The sequence below is a fragment of the Equus przewalskii genome, chromosome 31, assembly GCF_037783145.1.
Source record: "Equus przewalskii isolate Varuska chromosome 31, EquPr2, whole genome shotgun sequence".
NCBI classification, from domain to species: Eukaryota; Metazoa; Chordata; class Mammalia; order Perissodactyla; family Equidae; genus Equus; species Equus przewalskii.
Window position 1 is genome coordinate 8,220,757 of NC_091861.1, and position 21,396 is coordinate 8,242,152.

At 35.8% G+C, this 21,396-nt stretch overlaps 1 protein-coding gene across 1 annotated transcript in view; it reads right to left on the reverse strand.

Annotated features, from left to right (window-relative positions):
- Window positions 1-21,396, reverse strand: part of DNAH14 (dynein axonemal heavy chain 14) — a 417,787-nt gene that overhangs the window by 41,985 nt on the left and 354,406 nt on the right. Inside the window, exons 71-75 of the mRNA XM_070602297.1 lie at window positions 16,412-16,833; window positions 16,134-16,332; window positions 7,252-7,467; window positions 5,036-5,121; window positions 724-880 (exon numbers count right to left, since the gene is read on the reverse strand). Coding sequence (XP_070458398.1) covers window positions 724-880; window positions 5,036-5,121; window positions 7,252-7,467; window positions 16,134-16,332; window positions 16,412-16,833 — 1,080 coding nt within the window. The remainder of the gene's footprint in view (window positions 1-723; window positions 881-5,035; window positions 5,122-7,251; window positions 7,468-16,133; window positions 16,333-16,411; window positions 16,834-21,396) is intronic.

Genomic DNA, 21,396 nt, shown 5'->3' on the forward strand with positions numbered 1-21,396 from the left:
TTGCCTTGGAGAAAATATTTTACTTAGGGTCTGTAAAGCAAAGATAAGAAAAAGGAAAAGAAAAATTTGGAGTTTTGAGGAATACAAGGCCTGGATCAGCAGGACCAAGTTTTGATAGTTTATTTTATTATATATATATATATATATATATATATATATATATATATATATATATTCAGGAATCAATGTTAATTAAAACAGTTAATAAACACAAGGGCTATCCCAACTTTCAGATCAATAATACATGTTTGAGAGGTATTTTCTGCGCAGAAAACTAGCACGGATAAATTTTTGCATATTTGTGAATCTGGGAAACATTTTTCCTCTTTGTTCTTTTATAGTTTTAGAAAGTTTCATTCTTAATATAGTTTAAACTTTTCTCTTTTTGAGGAGGATTGGCCCTGAGCTAACATCTGTGCCCATCTTCCTCTACTTTATACGGGGGATGCCTGCCACAGCATGGCGTGCCAAGTGGTGCACAGGTCTGTGCCCAGGATCTGAAACGGCGAACCCTGGGCCACAGAAGCTGAGTGCGCAAATTTAACTGCTGCGCCACGGGGCCTGCTCCAATATACTTTAAACTTTTAATCACTCCCCTTCTCAAAATATTTAAATAAGACTAGGGAAACATTTTAAACATAGAAACACCTGACACAGAACCCACTTCTCTACATCTTTTGACAAATATCGTACTGTCATCTTAACTGTTGACGAGTAGCTCACCATTGGCATGCACAAGCATCAGTGGAGTTCTGGCACAGGATTCTTTATACGATTCTCTCAAATTAACTCCGGTTCTGCAAATATATTCACTTCCCATTTTTTCAGCTGTAAACTTTCTCACTGAATTCTTTAAACATTCTGGCCTGAGAATTTTTATCTAAAAAAAAAATATGACAGTTAAGGTAACTTTAAAAACCAATCAAGGGACTATTCCCTATGGGAAAATGAAGCAAAACTGAGAAATATTCCTTATTTAGGGTGTCAGAGTTGGAGGGCGTTCCTTGTGTTTGGAGAGTTTAATGGGAGACGGCCTACGTGTGGCGGGGAAACTGCCGCCACTGCTCTTGACCCTAATATGGCCCTTCCTGGATGCGAGGGCCGCTTGTGCCTCCATCTCTTTCACATTCTGGGATCTCGCTTTGGATGTAAAAATCCAAATGGTCCCCGATTCTGCAGAAAGAGATCTTTCCCCTGGATTTCTTCCTGTTGTGTTGTACATGTCTAGAGCAAGAAAACCCCATGGTGTTTGGGAGATGAAAACTTAGGATAGCACAACTGGATGAGTACTAACTCCTCCATTAATAAAATGAAAATGAACAGCACGATACTTGTGGGTTTAAGCAAACTGAGTACATATCTGAAAAGAACTCTAGAGGTACTAAAAGATACTGGAAAACAGTATAAACAAAGTAAGTAGAGGTTCAGGACCTACTGGAAATCATTGCAAATTTCAGAAGAAAGACCTTTTACTTGACAACTGTTTTATACAAATCACTTATGTGCTATTTCTTTATAGAGTGATCATGAATTCTGTCCTGAGCATTTCAGCATCAGAGACTCCATCATTAAGGCAAAGCCAAAACTGTATGTGTCTGTGGATCTGTGCAGATGTACTAGGTTGAACCATGGGAAATTGCCATTTTTACAGGTTAAGAACTGTCAAATATTGGTTATTTTACATGTTTAACATAATATGTTAAATCATTATGTCAAATTCTGCTTTTTTGTTTTACTTTTTGGAAAAATTAATCTTAAATTTTTGTTTTAATTACATGCATCATTTATTTTTAAAAAATGAAAATTGGCAGCACACAAAGACTCTGGGGTCTAGCACCAGAGTTCACCCAGTATATCCAATTAATGAAAGTGTTAGAACCAGCCAAGTGAAACGAGAGATTAGGTGTGGTCCCCTGACACCGTCACTGCTGAGAATCTGTGCTCCCAAACGTGATCATGATCCTTTGTCACCATCATGCTGCTAGGTCCTCCTTTACTTTATTGTTCAATCAAGCATTTATTAAATGTCTCCACTGCTGTAATTTTTAATCCAAGGACTTTTTCTCTTTTTATTTTGAGGGGTGGGAGAGAAAGGGAAGATCAAAGAAATGGAGATCTATTGAATTCAATTTTACTAGCTCTTTTCTGAGCAGCTACAAATAGTTGTGAAATTTTTCTCATGTCCATATCCCCTCCTCATCATCTTTCTTTCCTTCTTTTCTGTCCAACAAGTTACAGCAATGGAGAGAGGTGAATAAACTAGGCAAAGTCCTTGCCCTCATGCAGCTCCATGATGTTATCCTTCTCCAGGGTGAATCTTCTAATATATTCTAAATCTCTTATGCGGCAATCTCAATTTCTGACTCTTATAGGTCAGACCCAGTTTCAAATATTCTAACGTGGTTTCCTTAAATGTACACTCAACACTTCATCAGATCATGTCTCCTGACTGTGGCTTTGGAAAATACAATCACTATACTCATGGAGTTTCTAGTTCATAAACTAAAATCACCTGGAGCTTAGTGGAGGAAGGTAATGTAGCATGGGCTTTAAAATCCAGTTAATTTTGTTTTTGAGATAATACATGCTTGCTACATAAAATTCAAACAATACAAAAAGGTATAAATTGAAAAATGAAGGTCCTACTTCCTAGACAACCACTGTTTTTTCTTGTGGCTCCTTATAGATATTTTTACGCACATGCAAGCATCTCTCTATCTACCTCCTTTTTTTCCACAAATGGAGCCGTGCAATACAGATTGTTCAGGATTTTGCATTTGTCAGTTACTATAGCTTAAATATAGTTTTGTCATGACTATGTCAATAATCGACACGTAGAGTAGGCTGTCAATCTGTCTATAGTTGCCAGGTGGAGAACATAAATTAGAGAAGTATGTTGGATAGAAGAAAAATAATTCTCCTGTGTAAGAAAAACAAAGAGACAACTATGATGCTAACGGCAACTAATTTCAACTTCAGTGTCAGGACGTAATAGGGAGCAGCGAAGACTGCAGTGCTCTGGTCCAAAGGGGCAGATGCTCCTCTGCTCTAGCTACTGCTCCTGAGGATTGTGGGCTCAGTATTGCCCGATCTTCTAATTTCATTTTTTGGATAAAAGCTGGAAATCTGGATTTTTATGTGAAATCTCTCAATTTGCAAATTTTGGCTCAAAAGAAAAAAAAACCTAAACAAAAGAAAAAACAAACTTGTACACCAATGTTCATAGCAGCATTATTCACAATAGCCAAAAGGTGAAAGCAACCCATGGGTCCTGGAACAGATGAATGGATAAACAAAATGTGGTGTACACACACACACACACACACACACACACACACACACACACAATATACACACAATGGAATATTATACAGCCTTAAAAAGGAAGGAAATTCTGACACATGGTACAACATGGATGAACTTTGAAACCATTATGCTAAGTGAAATAAGCCAGACACAAAAAGATAAATATTGCAACTTTCACTCATATAAGGTACCTAGAGGAGTCAAATTCATAGAGACAGAAAATGGGATGGTGGTTGCCAGGGTCTAGTGTGAGGAGGGAACAGGGAGTTACTGTTTAGTAGGTACACAGTTACCGTTTGGAATGATGCGAAATTTCTGGAAATGGATAGTGGTGATTGCACAGCACTGTGAATGTACTTAATGCCACTGAATTTTTACACCTAAATAGGGTTGAAAGGGATTAATATGAGGATAAAATGAAATAATTCATGTATATTTTGCCACAACAGAAAAAACAGAAAGGAAATCAACTCACTTTAAGATATAAGTGTACACAGAATGCTATTTTACAGTACATAGGATGATATTTTAGTTATCTTATTTGAAGACTTCGGAGTTTGTAAGAAAGATCGCCTTGGTTCAAACCCATTTGTTTAGTGATAAATTGCACTTGAAATGTTGGGGGAAAAAAACAAAACTGCAGGTCAAATAAAACATGCCTATAAGCCAGATGCAGGTTTTTTTTTTTTTGTAATTTCTAACCATTTTATTTTTAAATAAACTTTAAGGCAGAATCAGAAGACGGGCTCCTGGCTGTCCTGGCCGGTGTCCGCAGAAGTTAGCGTGGGGAGGAGAGCGAGAGCAGGGATTTCCCCTCACAAAACTAGAGGGCACGTGTGAAAATAAGGAGATTTTTCGAGGTGAGAAGGATGAATTTAGGATGATCTACTTTGGGAAAGGATGATGCAGTGTTGCTGCAAGGAGCACAGATTTTAGAGTCCAGCTGTCTGAGTCTCAGTCCTGGCTCTATCACGCAGTTTCTAAGCCTTGGCTCCCTATTCGGTAAAAGGGAAAACCATCGTGCCTACTTCCTAAGATCACCATGAGGATTAAATGAAATGATGTATGTAAAATGCTAAGCTTCTGATGTTCTAAGGGTGTCATAAATGACACTCATTCACATCCCTAACCCACCGACCCCTGCAGCCAGATTCTGAAGCAACCGAGAAACAGGAGTCAGGCGTAATAGCACCTTTATTAACCAGAAAGCCCACAGTGGCAGACGTGGTTTAGGGGTGTGTGCTTCTGATACTGGGCCCTAGAATTTGAGAGACTTACTCGTCCGTCATGAGCAGCGCTGAACAGCTGCTGGCTTCTCCCTAAAGAGCCAGGGTCTGCTCCTGCACAGTTTAAGGCATTGAGAAGCAGAGCAGAAACTATGCCTTTTGCAGGTAGGCAGATCCCAAAAGGGCCAGAGGAGAAGGGGCTGAGCCATGCACTCTGAATTAGTCTCTCAGATTTACCCATCTCACACATCCTCCCTCCTCTCTAGGGAGGAGCGAATAAAGGGCAGAGAGATGCCAGGAATCTTACTCTAATTGGACTCCCTCCACATAAAAGAAACATTGAGATGGAGTGTACGTGCTTCCCTCTAGCATTACTGTTTACTAAATGTTAGCTTGTAAAATCCATATATTTTGCCATAAAAATGTAAATTTGAAGGGTTTAAGTTACTGATAAAGTTCTCAAAACATTTAGAATATCAATATTTTCTCATAGCACTTCTTACCAAAATAAGTCTTTGAAATGGAGTGAGTTTCTCCCAGGGAAAATTTATAGGACTGCTAATTTCTTCATTTTCATTCAAAAGTTCAGCTAGATACAATTTAGAGAAAGAAACTGAGATTAACAATCAAATACTTTGGATCACTAAAAGATACCACAATGAGAATTTTTGTTATAAAATTGTGAAGTTTTTTTAAAACATAGCTGACTTCCTTTAAAGAGAGCTTTATTTCTGTAGGATTTGCGGCATCACTAATGATCCTTAATATTGCAAAAGAGGCAGACGCTCAGGTAGATTTAAGGTTCCTCTTGGCTGTAGCGAAGTGGTCAATGAACAGTGCCATCACAAGACGATGGACTGCTGAAGGGAAAAAGAGAAGCCAGGGCCACAGCCAACACTTTATAACCTGCCCCTGCTTACGTGATGTTTTGTGATGAATATAAACTAATAATTCTAGAGGCTAGAGATTTCTAGTCATAATCTACCTGTGACAGATAAAGGAAATGAGAATCAAGTGGAAATGCAACAAGATTCTCAAATTTTTGAAAAACTGAATATTATGCCCTTATATGTTTTAATACCATCTCTCTTACTACTGCAACAGCATCCTACCGGATCACACTCTCTTGCAAGGTGGGAGCCTTCTAGTTTTTGTTTCCAGCTCTCTCAGATACGGCTATCATTTCTAAAAACCTTATATTTCTATGTATTTCCCCAGTGTCTAACTTCAAATACAACTTAGATTATAGAAACTGCTTTTTTGAACATAGCTAAGATAGGTTTGTTGATCTCAAAAAAAACTCATGATACATGAAAATCGTTACAATTTACGATTGTAAATTTGGGGTTATTTGCAAAATAAAAAGATCTTCACTTTACCAAAAGGGTTAGTAAAGAGTTTCTTTAAATAAAACATATGGATTTTTATCTTATAATATAATAAACGATGAATCCAAGATAGATTCGTGACAAACACAACAAAATAAAACATTAATGACCCAGAGAGAAAATGGTAGGGGAGGAGAACTTCTTAACCAGAACTGAAAATCCAGAAGTTAGAAAAGAAAAAAAAATAGACCTAATTGACTATATAAACATTTAAACAGTGTACGGTACAGGTACTATAAACAAATTCAACAAACAATGTCAGATTTCGAAAAATATTTGAATGAATAGGTTACTATCTTTAATAAAACAAAAAGTTAATTATCTATGACACTAGGAAGATTCTTACAGATGGACAAAAAAGAGATAAACAATCTAGTAGAAAAATGGGCAAAGGACATGAATAGGCAAATCTGAATGGTCAACAAACATCTGAGAAGGAACTTAAACCTGGCAGTAGTTGGGGAAATTCAAATTAAAGTACTTTAAACTTCTCAGATTGGCAAAAGCTAAAAAAAAAATCAATACCCCTCTTGGAAAAGGGACACTTACATATTGCTGGTGGAAATATAAATTATCAAGGACTTTTAAGAAAAGTAACCTGGCAGCAACTACTAACACAAAAACAATATACTTTTGATTAGCAATTCCACTTCTGGCTATAATCTCATAGAAATAGAAGTAAAGAAAACATGTTTAAGGATGTTTGTGTTATTGTATAACATAATTGTATAGTGTGGCAAAAATCTGGAAGCAAAATGGAGAAAAATGTGGAAGGAAACAAATTAGGTCGTATCCTGAATGGGGTGATGTGGGTGGAAATGGCAGGGAAAATTGAGGGGGGGAGTTCAAAGTGGAAAAACGAAAAGGAAAAGATGTACTAAAACTAGCTGGGTGTTTAAAGTAAGTTACATTTCCTACGTAATTTTTAAAACACATATCTGTTATATGAAACAATATATAAAATGCATTGTCTGTTATATAAAATATATGCATCTGTTGGATGTGTAGCCTTCTTCAGATTCAAGGTTCAAAACTAGTGTGGTGTAATGAAACTAGTTTGGTATATTTCTTCTCTCTGAATTTTTGACTTTTCATCAGAATTTCTCACCAGCAACAATAATGTTCATAATAATCATTTCACAAGATTGTCGTGAGCATTACATTAAATAACACGAGATGTGCTTACAACATAGTTATGTTCCTCCCTTCACTCTTTCACAATATAAGATATTGAAGTACATTTATAAGTTGATAATCTACATACACATATATGTAATTAAACTAGATTAAAATATTGAATGCTTTCTTACTTTCCTCTGGTGATGTCTTACCTTCTTCCAATGAAGCATTTTCTGAAGAGAAAGCTATGCTCATTAGAAAATATACATCCTCACTATTATTAAAAGCATTCCATTGTGATACATTTGATAAAAGGGATTTGCATAGAAGAGAAAATGGTTCTAGTTCACTGCTGACATATTGGCACTCTTTCCACCTGGAATCTGACAACCACTGAAGATGTCGATTTCTATAGATTTCATATATGTCTAACAGAAAAGAAAAAATGACCACATTAGAAGACATATATCCTGGGGGCTGGCCTGGTGGCATGGTGGTTAAGTTTGCACACTCTGCTTCGGCAGCCCAGGGTTCACCAGTTTGGATCCTGGGCATGGACCTACCCAGCGCTCATCAAGCCATGCTGAAGTGGCATCCCACATAGAAGGACTAGAAAGACCTACAACTAGGATATACAACTATGTACTGGGGTTTTGGGGAGGAAAAAAAAAAAAGGAAGATTGGCAACAGATGTTAGCTCAGGGCCAATCTTCCTCACTAAAAAACAAAAAAAAGCAGGATACTACTGTAGACAAGAGAGGCTCAATTCTGCTGAGGAGCTTGGAGAAAAAAAAGAAGTGCTATATCTTTTACCTTTTAGTTACTCATTAATAGTAGATGCTTAACAAATTTGTTGTTGGGAAAAGCCATTTTATATAAAAATTAATTACATAAAAGGTAATTTTTTATTGTGGTAAAAGCACATATAAAATTTACTATCTTAACCATTTTAAGAGTGCTGTTCAGTAGTGTTAAGTATATTCATATTGTTGTGAAACAGATCTCCAGAACTTTCTCTGCAAATCTAAAACTTTGTACCTATTAAACAACCCTTCCCTCCCACCTCCCCAGCCCCTGGTAATCACCATTCTACTTTCTGTTTCTATGAAGTTGACTTCTTTAGATACCTTATGTAAGTGGAATCATACAGTATTTGTCTTTCTGTGACTGGCTTATTTCACTTAGCATAATGTCCTCAGGGTTCATCCACGTTGTAGCATGTGACAGAATTTCCTTCCTTTTGGAGGTTGAATAATATTCCATTGTATGTACATACTACATTTTATTTATCCATTCATCCATCCATCAATGGACATTTGAGTTGCTTCTACCTGTGGCTATTGTGAATAGTGCTGATATGAACATAAGTGTGAAAATATCTTTCTGAGACCCTGCTTTCAATTCTTTTGGATATATAGTAAGATGTGGGATTGTTTTTAGCTTTTTGAGGAGCCTCCATACCGTTGCACCATTTTACAATCCCACCAACAGTGCACAAGGGTTCCAATATCTCCACATCCTTGACAGCACTTGTTATTTTTTTTTTTTTGATAGTAGCCATCCTAATGGGTGTGAGATGATATCTCACCATGGTTTTGATTTGCATTTCCTAGCGATTAGTGATGCTGAACATCTTTTCATATGCTTGTTGGCGATTTGTACAACATCTTTGAAGAAATATCTATTCAAGTCGTTGCCTATTTTTAAGTTGGGTTATTTGATTTTTTGTTGTTGAGTTGTAGGAGTTCTTTATATATTCCATATGTTAACTCCTTATAAGATATATGATTTGAAATATTTTCTTCCTTTCCATAGATTGCCTTTTTACTCTGTTGACTGTGTCCTTTGATGCACAAAAGTTTTTAAGTGTGATGTAGTCCCATTTGTCTATTTTTGCTTTTGTTGCCTATGCACTGGTGTCCAAGAAATCATTGTCAAATCCAATGTTACAAAGTTCTTTTGTTATGTTTACTTCTAGGAGTTTTATATAGTTTTAGGTCTTATGTTTAGGTCTTGAATCCATTTTGAGTTGATTTTTGTATTTGGTATAAGATAAGCGTCCAATTTCATTTTTTTTGCATGTGGATACCCAGTTTTCCCAGCACCATTTGTTGAAGAGACTGTCCTTTCCCCAGTGAGTAGTCTTCAAATCCTTGTCCAAGATCTTTTGACCATATACATGTGGGTTAATTTCTGGGCTCTATATTCTGTTCCATGGGTCTGTCAGTCATTATGCAAGTACCAAACTGCTTTGATCACTGTAGATTTATAATATAGCTTGAAACCAGGAAGTGAGATGCCTGTATCTTTGTTCTTTTTCAAAATTGTTTTGGCTATTTGAAGTCTCTTGAGAGTCCATGTGAATTTTAGAAAGAATTTTTTTATTTCTGAAAAAAATGTGATTTTGACAGGGATTGCATTGAATTGTAGATTGCTTTGGGTTAGTATGGACATACTAACAATATTAAGTCTGCCAATCCATGAACATAAGATGTTTTCCATTTATTTGTGTCTTCTTTAATTTCTTTCAGCAATGTTTTGTAGTTTTCAGTGTCAGCTTTCACCTCCTTGGTTAGGTTTATTCCTAAGTATTTTATTCTTTTTGATGCTATTGTAAATGGGATTGTTTTCTTAATTTCCTTTTCATACTATTTGTTGTTAGTGTATGAAAATGCAAGTGACTTTCGTATGTTGGTTTTGTATTTTGCAACTTTGCTGAATTTGTTTACTAGTTCTAACAGTGTTTTTGTGGACTTTTTAGGGTTTTCTACATATAAGATCATGTCATCTGTGAACAGAGATAATTTAACTTCTTCCTTTCCAATTTGGATGCCTTTTCTTTCTTTTTATTGTCTAATGCTCTGACTAGAATTTCCATGTTAAACAGAAGTGGTGAGAGCAGGAGGCATCTTTGCCTTGTTCCTGGTCTTAGAGAAAAGCTTTCAGTTTTTCACCACTGAGTATGATGTTAGCTGTGGGCTTTTCATAAAAGACTTTTATTATGTTGAGATGGTTTCCTTCTCTTCCCAACTTTTTGAGTGTTTCTGTCATGTAAGAATGTTGAATCTTATCAAATGCTTTTTCTGCATCAGTTAAGATGATCATGTGGTTTTGTCCTTCATTCTGTTAATGTGGTTATTACACTGATTGATTTTTTTATGTTGAATAAGTCTTGCACCCCAGAAATAAATTGCACTTGGTCATGGTGTATAAATTTTTCAATGTGCTCTTGAATTTGGTTTGCTGTATTTTGTTGAGGATTTTTGCATCTATAGCCATCAAGGATATTGGTCTCTAGTTTTCTTATAGTATCTTTGTCTGGCTTTGGTATCAGGGTAATGCTGGTCTCATAGAATGAGCTTGGAAGTGTTCCCTCCTCTTCAAAGTTTTTGAAGAGTTTCAGGAGAAATTGTGTTTATTCTTCTTTAATGTTTGGTAGAATTTTTCAGTGCAGGCATCTGGTCCAGGACGTTTCTTTGCTGGCAGATTTTTGATTACCGACTCAATCTCCTTACTTGTTATAAGTCTGTTCAAATTTTCTATTTCTTCATGATTCAGTCTTGGTGGATTGTATGTTTCTATTTATTCTAGGTAATTCAACTTGTTGATATATAATTGTAGTAGTCTCCCATGATCCTCTGTATTTCTGTGGCATCAGTTTTACTGTCCCTCTTTCATTTCTGATTTTAGTTATTTGAGTCTTCTCTCTCAATCTAGCTAAGAGTTTATCAATTTGTTGATCTTTTCAAAAAGCCAACTCCTAGTTTTGCTGAGTTTTTAAAATTTTTTATTCTCTATTTTGTTTATTTCTCCTCTAATCTTTATTATTTGCTTCCTTCTGCTAGCTTTATGTTTAGTTTGTTCTTCTTTCTCTAGTTCTTTGAGCTATGGAGTTGTTTATTTGATATCTGCTTTTTAATGCACGTATTTATAGCTATAAACTTCTTAGTATTGCTTTTGCTGTATTCTGTAAGTTTTGTTATGCTGTGTTTTCACTTTTACATGTCTCAACATATTTTATAATTTCCCTTATGATGTCTTCTTTGACCAACTGATTGTTTAAGAGTATGTTGTTTAATTTCCACATATTTTTGGATTTTTCATGTGTTACTGGTGTCTAATTTCATTCCATTGTGGTTAGAAAAGATGCTTTATATGATTTCAATCTTCTTGAATTTGTTAAGACTTGTTTTGTGGCCTAACATGTGGTCTATACCAGAGAATGTTCCATGTTCACTTGAGCAGAATGTATCAGGAGTGTTGCTGTTGTTGGGTGGAGTGTTCTGTGTATGTGAGTTAGGTCCAGTTGCTCTATAGTGTTGTTCAAGTCCTCTATTTCCTTACTGATCTTGTGTCTGGTTGTTCTATCCATTATTGAAAGTGGGGTATTGCAGTCTCTCAGTATTACTGTGTGGCTGTCTATTTCTCCCTTCAATTCTGTCAAAGTTTGCTTCATATAATTAGGAGCTCTGAGGTTTGGTGCATAAAAATTTATAATTGTTATATCTTCTTGATGAATTGACCCTTTTATCATTATATAATGTCCATCTTTGTCTCTTGTAAGTTTTTCACTTAAACTTATTTTTCCTGCTATCAGCATAGCCACTTCGACTCTCTTTTGGTTACCATTTTCTTGGAATATCTTTTCCATCCTTTCACTTTCAGCCCACATGTGTCCTTAAGTCTAAAGTGAGTCTCTTGTAGCGATTACATAGTTGGGTCTTGTTTTTTTATCCATTAAGCCAACCTATGTCTTTTGATCATGGAATTTAATCCATTTACATTTAATTATTGATAGGGAAGAACTCACTATTTCCATTTTTAAATTGTTTCCTGTATGTCTTGTAGCTTTTATGTCCCTCCTTTTGTATCTTACTGCCTTCCTTTGTATTTCATTGATTTTTTGTAGTGATATTCATTGATTCTCTTCTTGTTTCCTTTTGTGTATATTTGATAGATTTTATTTTATTAGTCAGGGTTCTCCAGAAAAACAGAACTAGTAGGATATATATACATATATACAAGGAGATTTATTATAGGAATTTGCTCACATGATTATGGGGGCTGAGAAATCCCATGATCTGCCATCTGCAAGCTGGAGAACCAGGAATGCTAGTGGTGTCAATCAGTCTAAGTCCAAAGGCCTGAGAATGAGGGGAGACAATGGTGTGAGTCCTGGATTGAGTCCAGAGATCTGCAAACTAGGAGTGCTGATGTCTGAGGGCAGGAGAGATGAAGCTCAAACAAAGAAAAAATTTCATCCTTCTTCAGCCATTTTGTTCTAGTTAGGCTCTGAATGGGTTGGATGATGTCCATCTGCATTGGTGAGAGCGATTTCCAATTCAAATGCTAATCTCTTCTGAACACACGCTGACAGACACACTCAGAAACAATGTTTTACCAGCTATCTAGGTATCCCTTATCCCAGTCAAATTGACACACAAAATTAACCATGACAGCTACCATTGCAATTACAGAAAATATCTTAAAATTATAGCATTCTATTTTAAAGTGATAAGAATTTAACTTTAATCATATCCCAAAACTCTATTCCTTTACAGTTCCCCCCAACACTTTGTTATTGATGTCACAAACTACATCTTTATATATGGTATACCTACTAACATAGCTTTATAGTTTTTAAAAAATGTTTTGTCACTTAAATTCTATGCACCAAAATTACAATAGTATAGGTTGCTATATTTTAAAATTTATTTACTTTTACCATAGAAGCATCTATTTTCATATGGCTTTACGTTGCTGTCTATTATCTTTCTGTTTCAACTTGAAGGACTTCCTTTAGCTACTGTTGAGCAGGTCTAGTGGTAATGAACTCCGTCAAGTTCTGTTTATCTGGGAAAGTCTTAACTTCCCCTTCATTTTTGAAGGATAGTTTTGCTGGATATAGCGTTCTTGGTTGACAGTTCTTTTTCTTTCAGCACTTTGAATACGTTATCCCACTCCCTTCTGGCTTGAAAAGTTTCTGCCAAGAAATTCGCTTATAATCTTATGGTAGCTCTGTTGTATGTGATAAATCAATTTTCTTTTGCTGCTTTCAAGATTCTCTCTGTCTTTGACTCTACACAGTTCAATTACCATGTATCTCAGTGTGGTTCTCTTTGGACTTATCTTTGTTGGAGTTCTTTGAGCTTCTTGAATCTGCATGTCCATTTCTTTCCTCAGATTTGGGAAGTTTTCAGCCATTATTTTTTCAAATCAGCTCTTGCCCCTTCTCTCTCTCTTCTCTTTCTAAGATTCCCTAATGCATACATTGGTTTGTTTAGTAGTGTTCCATAAATCCCTAAGGCTCTCTTTGCTTTTCCTCATTTTTTTTTTTTGCTCCTCTGAGCCAATGATTTCAAATGACTTGTCTTCAAGTTCACTGATTCTTTCTTCTGCCTGATCAAGTCTGATGTTAAATCCCTCTAATGAATTTTTCAGTTCAATTATTGTATTTTTCAACTCCAGAATTTGTTTCATTCTTTTAAAATAGTTTTTTGTTGATATTTTATTTTGTTCATGTGTTGTTTTCCTGATTTCATTTAGTTGTCTATCTGTGCTCTTTTTTCAGTTTATTGAGCATCTTTACAACAGTTATTTTAAGTTCTTTATCAGGGAGATTATAGAGCTGCAGTTCTTTAAGGTTGGTTTCTGAAGTTTTATTTTGTTCCTTTTATTGGGCTATATTTCTCTGTTTCTTTGCATGCCTTGTAATTTTTTGCGGGGATTGGGCATTTGAAAAAACAAACACCTGTCCCAGTCTTTGCATACTGGCTTTGTTCAGGGGAGAACCTTCACCAATTAGCCTGGATGTAGGTCTAGAACCTGTCAAGCCTTTTCTTATCTCTTGCTTCCCCTGTGTCTGTCTGTGGAACTGTAGCTCTCATATGCTGCTTGCCTGTTTTCAGTGGTTTCCAAACTATGGTGTCAGTCCTGTTGGTGTTCCCAGTCAGAACAGCCCCTAGAGAAGCCAGAATGTTGGATACATGGTCCATAATTTTGTGCCATCCTGAGGGAGATGCCCTATTATGAGGGGTCTACTTTTGGTTGCTCTGTGCTATGACACCAACAGGCATGTCAAATAACATAAAATTTCCTATCCCTTTTGCAGGAATCTCTTCTTGGTTTTACAATGGCCTTGGTGCTGCAGCTTCTCAACAGGTCTCTAGAGTTCTCAAAGAGATATTGTGGTCTGTATATTGTTGTTAACTTGGTGTCTCTGTGAGGGCAGGAGATTATGTAACTTTCTAGCCTGCCATCTTGCTGATGTCACTCTTCTCCTCGCTAAAAGTAAAAGGTAACTTTTAAAGGAGATTAAGTTTTGAAAATTGTAATATTTTATTAAAAATAGAATCCTGGTAAAGGTTAAGACTCTTTTTTATTCATCATAGTGTTTACTGTTCAGTGTAAGAAAAAACTGGGAACCACTTAAGTCTCTAAGTTAAGACAGTGACTAAATAAATTTTGATAAGTTCAAAAATTGTAATGTGCAGATATTAAAGAGTCTAAGTACAATTATTGACATAGAAAGCTATTTTTGACATATCAATTTGAAAAAAGCAAGCATAAGCACAGCAAATCACCTTTTCTTTTAAAGAATATACATATAAATATTCATATATGAATATGACTATATGTTCAGAAGATATATATAGAGAGAGTAACAACAGTTGGAAGAAGAAACAAAAATATTAATAGTGGTTATCTCTGGATGGTGGAATTACAGAAGATTTATTTTCTTCTTTTTGCTTATCTGTAGGTTCTACTGGCTTTTATAGTAAACATATTGCTTGTATAATAAAAAAATGGAAGCTGTTAAATTTTGTTCTTGTTTCTTAAAGTACACTGGGGATTTTCTAGTGATTCCAAATGCAGCAGACATTTCTTGGGTTGGCTGCCTCTTTTGCTGCATGACTTTGTTTCTTGGTCATAGGTGAGTGGTTCAGGAATAGACTCCTGACTGGGGCTGTGACACTCAGATTCTCCCTCCTGGAAATATGGAGTCTAGACCTGTGAAGCAGAGTCTGAGAACTGTGAGAAGCTGAGTTATGTTAATAGTAGTCACTAGTTCTTCTCACATTAGTGCTTGGTTGTTCACATTTTCCTTGGGTTTTTCTGAGATACCTCAGAATCCTTCTAAGAATTTTGATAGTTTTTGGTTTAAGCTATTGAGTGATTGTTTGGGTTTTTTTGCAAGCAAAAGAACCTTAATAAATTTATAAAACCATTCATCGATTCAACGGTCATTTACCAAACATCTATTGTATACCAGGCTTTGGTACAAGTGAAAGCAAACAAAAAACAAAATAAGACAAAACTATCCAAAAGTCTGGTATCCTCCATAGCAACTTTTTTCATGTATTCATTCTGACTTCTAGTCTTTGCTAATAGTCTCAGAACATCTGACAAAGGCTACTCCAAATCACCACTTTTTCCTCCTCAGTGAGAAGTCAGACCTTTAACTTTATATTTTTTGTGACTTAAAATTACAACACAGCACAACAATGTGAATGTACTTAATGCCACTGAACTGTACACTTAAAAATGGTTAAGATGGTAAATTCTATGTTATGTGTATTTTACCACAATTTAAAAAATAAATATATTAAAAAATTTACAGCACAGGAGCATTTGAAAAGATCCAATACTTAAATGATTTTGCCAATTCTTTTTGGATAAGAATGGTTTTTGTGGTTCAAATTTTCCAGGAATTTTCATAAGAAACTGAGGGTGACTGTAGTTAGTTAGGAGGGGCAAAGTTTAACTCATGATGGTATTTAATTAACGTGTGTGTGTTTGTGTGGCATCCCTAATAACTAGTATTAGGTATTCTGCTTTGTAGTTTAGTATTATAATAACCATGGCAATTGTCATTTATTTATTCATTCATTCAAAAATTATTGCATACCAGTTATATGCTCAACAGTGTAGGGGATACAATGATGAATGAGACATCACACTTGACCTCAAGCTGCTTTTAGTTTAATCAGTATAGAAGCATTGACTTGGAGCATCTTAGAAATCTTTAAGTATTTTTCAGGGAAACACGTTTTTAATGGGTTTTACTAAATCCAGAGCAATCACTTTTACTTACTATTAAGTCTAGGCTGAGGCACTACACCCTTAGTATTTATCAGCATGCCAGAATATAAGAAGATGTTCCATTCTTCATCTGGTAGGGACCCAATGTCATCCTGCATCAGATTTCCATTAGCATTATTTTGCATGATTGTAGTACAAAGCCAAAAGGAGAAGCAAAGTTTATGTTGATTAAGTAGGGCTGAAGAGACCACCTATGGGGAAAATATAACTGTTACACTAACCTGTCTAGATTAAATAAGTATGCAAAATTCATATTAAAGAATGTCTCACCTTAAAAATATTTCTTGTCAACACATCTACTGAATTTTTAAGATGCCTCTCTAAGGGACTTTTCTCACTGTCTAACTCGGATTCTTCTGAGGGATTTATAATTTCATGAACGTTTTTGAGAGACATTTTTTCCCTTTTTAAACTGTGTTCTTCTTGTGCTTTGCTTTTGGAAACTACCGATGAAACAAAAACTTGACGAAACCAGTCTAGGGAGAACTGGTACGTGTAATTGATTTCTGTAAGACTGGCCACTAGAAAGTAGAGAAGCGCACCTCGAGTAGCAATGGGAAGATAGTTTGTACGTGTTGCTTGAATTTCACTTTCTGTTGCTTCTCTTGCTTTGATGCGTTTTGAAATTTCATTTGAAGTCATTTTGGATCTTCTTAAGATGCCTACAATTTCCTCATCATCTAATACACATTCTAAAGACAAAGAAAAAATTAATTTAAATAGAAAGCATTGGAATATTAAATGGCAGTTTCCTCACTCTGTACTTTTCATGTAAAGAGTTTCTACTTTTGGTCTTTTGTTGGTTTTATTTTGGAGATGGGCTCTTAAATCAAGACAGGTCAAATTTCTACTAAGTTTGATTAACAGCATGCATGCTCCCTTTCCCACTCCCTCATCTCTTCTTTATATTACTTTAGTGTTTGTGGATTCTACTTTTATTATAGGCACAGAATAAGTAGCTGCTCCATTGCAAGGAATACATTTCCACTGTGACCCACTATACATATAGAAAATGAAAATAAAATTTCCAGAAAAGAACAAGTAAACCATTATTTCATGTGATGCACTTTGATATTTTCTATTGTATTCTATTTTATTAAGCAAATAAAGTTGATAATGACCAATGAAATTGATTTCTCATTCCACTAATAGGTTGAAACTTATCTTTTGAAAAAGCACTGTTCTAGAAACACAGATAATAATTCTATCCCGTTCAAATATTTGTGACACCTCTCATATTTCCATTATAAACTCTATTTTATAGACTAAACATTCCCATTTTCCTCAAGTGCTTTTTAAAAAAAATGATATGATTTATAGATTGCTCACTACCCTTGATGCTTATCTCTGGACACACTTTAGTTTGAAAAGAGCCCTCTTAAAATGTGGTATCCAGAACTAAACACAGCTTGATATGGCCATTGCAAAGAATTATGGGATTATTACATTCTATGATCTGGATACCATATTCTTATTGATGTAGGTGAACCTTTCTAAGTAATGTCTGAACTTAAGCTGTGGGCCATCTCTCATAATCCCCCCCACTACCAGACCATTTCCTACAGTGGGTGGGGAGTCACATCAAAGAGGAAATATTTACAAAGAAGTAGTAAGGATGACCTAGTTTATTAAAACTTGGAAAGAAGGGGGGAAAGTATGTACAGAATCAAGGAGTCTTTATTTAGCTTTTTTCAAGAACAGCTTTTTTTTTTGAGGACGATTAGCCCCGAGCTAACATCTGCTGCCAATCCTCCTCTTTTTTGCTGAGGAAAACTGGCCCTGAGCTAACACTTGTGCTCATCTCCCTCTACTTTATATGTGGGACACCTACCACAGCATGGCTTGACAAGCTGTGCATAGGTCTGCACCGATTAACCCTTGGCGGCTGAAGCAGAATGTGCGAACTTAACCGCTGTGCCACTGGGCTGCCCCCAGGGACAATTTTTATTAAAACTACTGTGAGTAAAAGGTTACAGTCTTTTAAAAATATTCCTGACTCTAATGTGAGGAACAAGTGGTAGGGAATAAACATCAAAGGCACAAGAACTGCATATAGTGCACTGATGTGTGTATTGCAAATAACTTTTCTTTTGTCTCATTAAATCTATCTTTTGTCCAATTTAGGCAAAGGTTATAGCAAAATATGACACTTGGCATATACTGGTTCATAAAATGGGGGAGGCTGTGCTTCTGAATCTTGTTAGATCAATTGTGTCACCTTCTATGTACATTACATAATACCTAAATGTCCTGGTTTTGCTCCTTAAGAAGTTACCAACTGATGATCCCAATCTCACAAGAGAAACAGATAAGGGAACCCTGTCGGTGTAACTAGTCTTGTCATTAATGGAAGCAGAGCTTAGTCATGTGTTACAAAGAAACCACTCATTAGGTGTAACTAAAATAGAAAAGGAATAGTCAGATCCTTTCAGGCATAAACATGTGTTTAAAATTTCATAGTAAAAAAATATCTAAGTGAGGATTTGCCCATATTTCTAACATAAGATATAATAAACTTTCAAATTTGAGTTCTTTTTTTTTAATAAATATAGTTGCAAAAATTGAGTTACAGACTTTCCTTTAAAAAAAAATTCTCCTCTTAATACACATCTCTTTCTGGAGGTCAAGACAACGGTATACTGAGAGAGCAACACTCAGGAAGATGTCTGAGAAGAAAGGCACGCCCTCCTCACTACTTTACCCACTTCAAAATTTATTTTAGTTTGAGGTTTTAATCACAAAATGTAAAGTCTTGTAAGATCTTAAAATAATCGTTTCACAAAACCAAGGCAGCTTCATGCTAAAAAACACTAGTTTCTTGTCAAAGGTTAGGAACCTGCTGAACTAGTGTTTTCTGCCTGTCTGCACAGGTCTTAGAGAGGCGACAATTGAACTCCTCATCACAGCCATTCTTCCTTTGGCCACAGGTCTCAGAGCAAAGTGTGTTAGTTGCAGCGCTGTCGGGAAAGGAATGTCAGTGTAAAGGTGGACACCAAGCGGTGGGAGCCACATTCTTTTGGCGGGAGGGTTCGCAGCCATAATGTGGGCAAAGCTTAGATTCATCACTGCACTTTAATAACTGGCAGTCCTGTCCTTGCTCCCAGGAGGTCCAAGGCAGCACTGTCAACACAGTTCTGGTTCCGGATGGCCTTCAGGAATTGCCCTCCACTAGGTGGTCAGGCCTCTTGGTGGCGCCTATAGGTGGCGGCCAGAAGAAGAGGGTGAGCGTGGACCGAGGCTGTGGAGGCACTGCCAACTGCATAGCACTGGGCCTCACGCGCCCCTTCCCTGAGAAAGGACCAGGGTCGACACACGGTAAACATCATTTCGAGTATCTTTCTACACATACGTGCAGACAGAAGGGTGGGTAGATGGACTGGTAAATGGATAGAACTTTTTATGAGAAATGCATCCTACTACAAAGGCTATGTTTTAATGACGTAAATTTATCATTACTGGAATTAATAAAAAGAAAAACAATCTATAGGATTGCTGAATCTCAGATAAATGTTTCTTGATGTTAACAGATAATAATTCCTAAAACATCATTCTAAGGATATGAGAAAAGATTATGAAAGCAATTAAAGAATTAAATCTTTATTTTTTTAAATGAAGGTACACATTTTAATTTTGAGTAGCATGGATTAACTTCTCTGCATGAAATATTAGGTGATTGCACTCAGACTTCTACTTTTCGAATGATTGCTTATTTGGTGAGATTTCGTTATCAAGTAGTTTTTAAAAAAAATTAATTCCCTGGGTTCTTTCATGTTTGAATATGATTGCCTTTGCCTTCACACTTGAAAATAATTAGTTGTGTGTAATATGGTTGGCTCACTTTTGTTTGTCTGGATTTTATTTAAACTTCTCATAGCCAATCTCATGTTCTGTCAAATGCCTGAAGAATTTTGTTATTCTAGAAGTTCAACAACATAACTGTGATAAACCTTAGTGTTGATTGATCTGTATCTGTCCTGTTACATACCTTGTCAATCTGCAAATCCAGATCTTCCTTCAGTTCAAGAAACTTTTCTTTTATCTTTTAATACACTTTCCGTTTCATTTTTTGGGTCTCTTTCAGGGATGTAAATTTCCTTTATATCACTATTTCTTTTTTAAAAATTTATTCAATATATAAAACAGGAATGATTTATTTATTGAATAAAGAGTTATTCCAAATAAAAAGAAAAGTCTAATAAAAAATGGACAAAGGATATATACAAACAGCACTCTTACAAATGACTCATAAGTATAAATGATTGCACTCATTTAAAAAATGCAAGTTAAAACAACTGGTTACCGTTTTCAACTATCAAATTGGCAAAGACAAAAAATTAAATGATGTACAGCCTCTTTAGAAGGCAGTTTGTGCAGTAGCTATGAAAATTTAATAATGCTAATACTCGCTGACCTGTCAATTCCACAGCTAGAAATTTCTCCTATAGATAGACTCATTTGTAAAGAATAGATATTTCAGACATGTTCATTTTAGCTTTTTTTTATTGTGGTAAAAAAAATCATAACATGAGATCTACATTCTTAAATTTTTTAGTGTGTAATAGAGCATAGCTAACTCTAAGCACAATGTTGTAGGGCAGATCTCTAGAAGTTTTTCATCTTGCATGACTGAGATCTTATTCAATAACAACTCCCCATTTCCTGCTCCTGTCAGCCCCAGGCAACAACCATTCTACTTTTTATTTCAATGATTCTGAGTACTTTAGATACCTCATACATGCGGAATTACACAGTATTTGTCCTTCTGAGACAGGCTTATTTCACTTAGCATAATGTCCTCAAGGTTCATCCACGTTATATATATATGACAGGATTTCTTTCTTTTTTATGGCTGAATATTATTCCATTGTATGTACATAGCATATTTTGTCAATTCACCCACTGATAAATGTTTAGGCTGTTTCTACCTCTTGGCTATTGTGAATAATGCTGCAATGAATATGGCAGTGCAAATACCTCTTTGAATCCTGACTTGAATTATTTTATTTATTCTTTTACCAGAGTTACTAAGATATAACTGGGTGGCTTAAACAACAAAAATTTATTTTCTCACAACTCTGAAGACTGGCTGTCCAAGATCAAGGCGTCAGCAGGACTGCTTTCTGGTGATACCTTTCTCCTTAGCTTGCAGCTGGCCAGCTCCTCCCTGTGTGTCCTCATATAGCCTTCTCTGTGTGCAGGCATCCCTGGTGTCTCTTCTCCTTCTTAAAAGGACGCTAACCTTTTGGATTATGGCC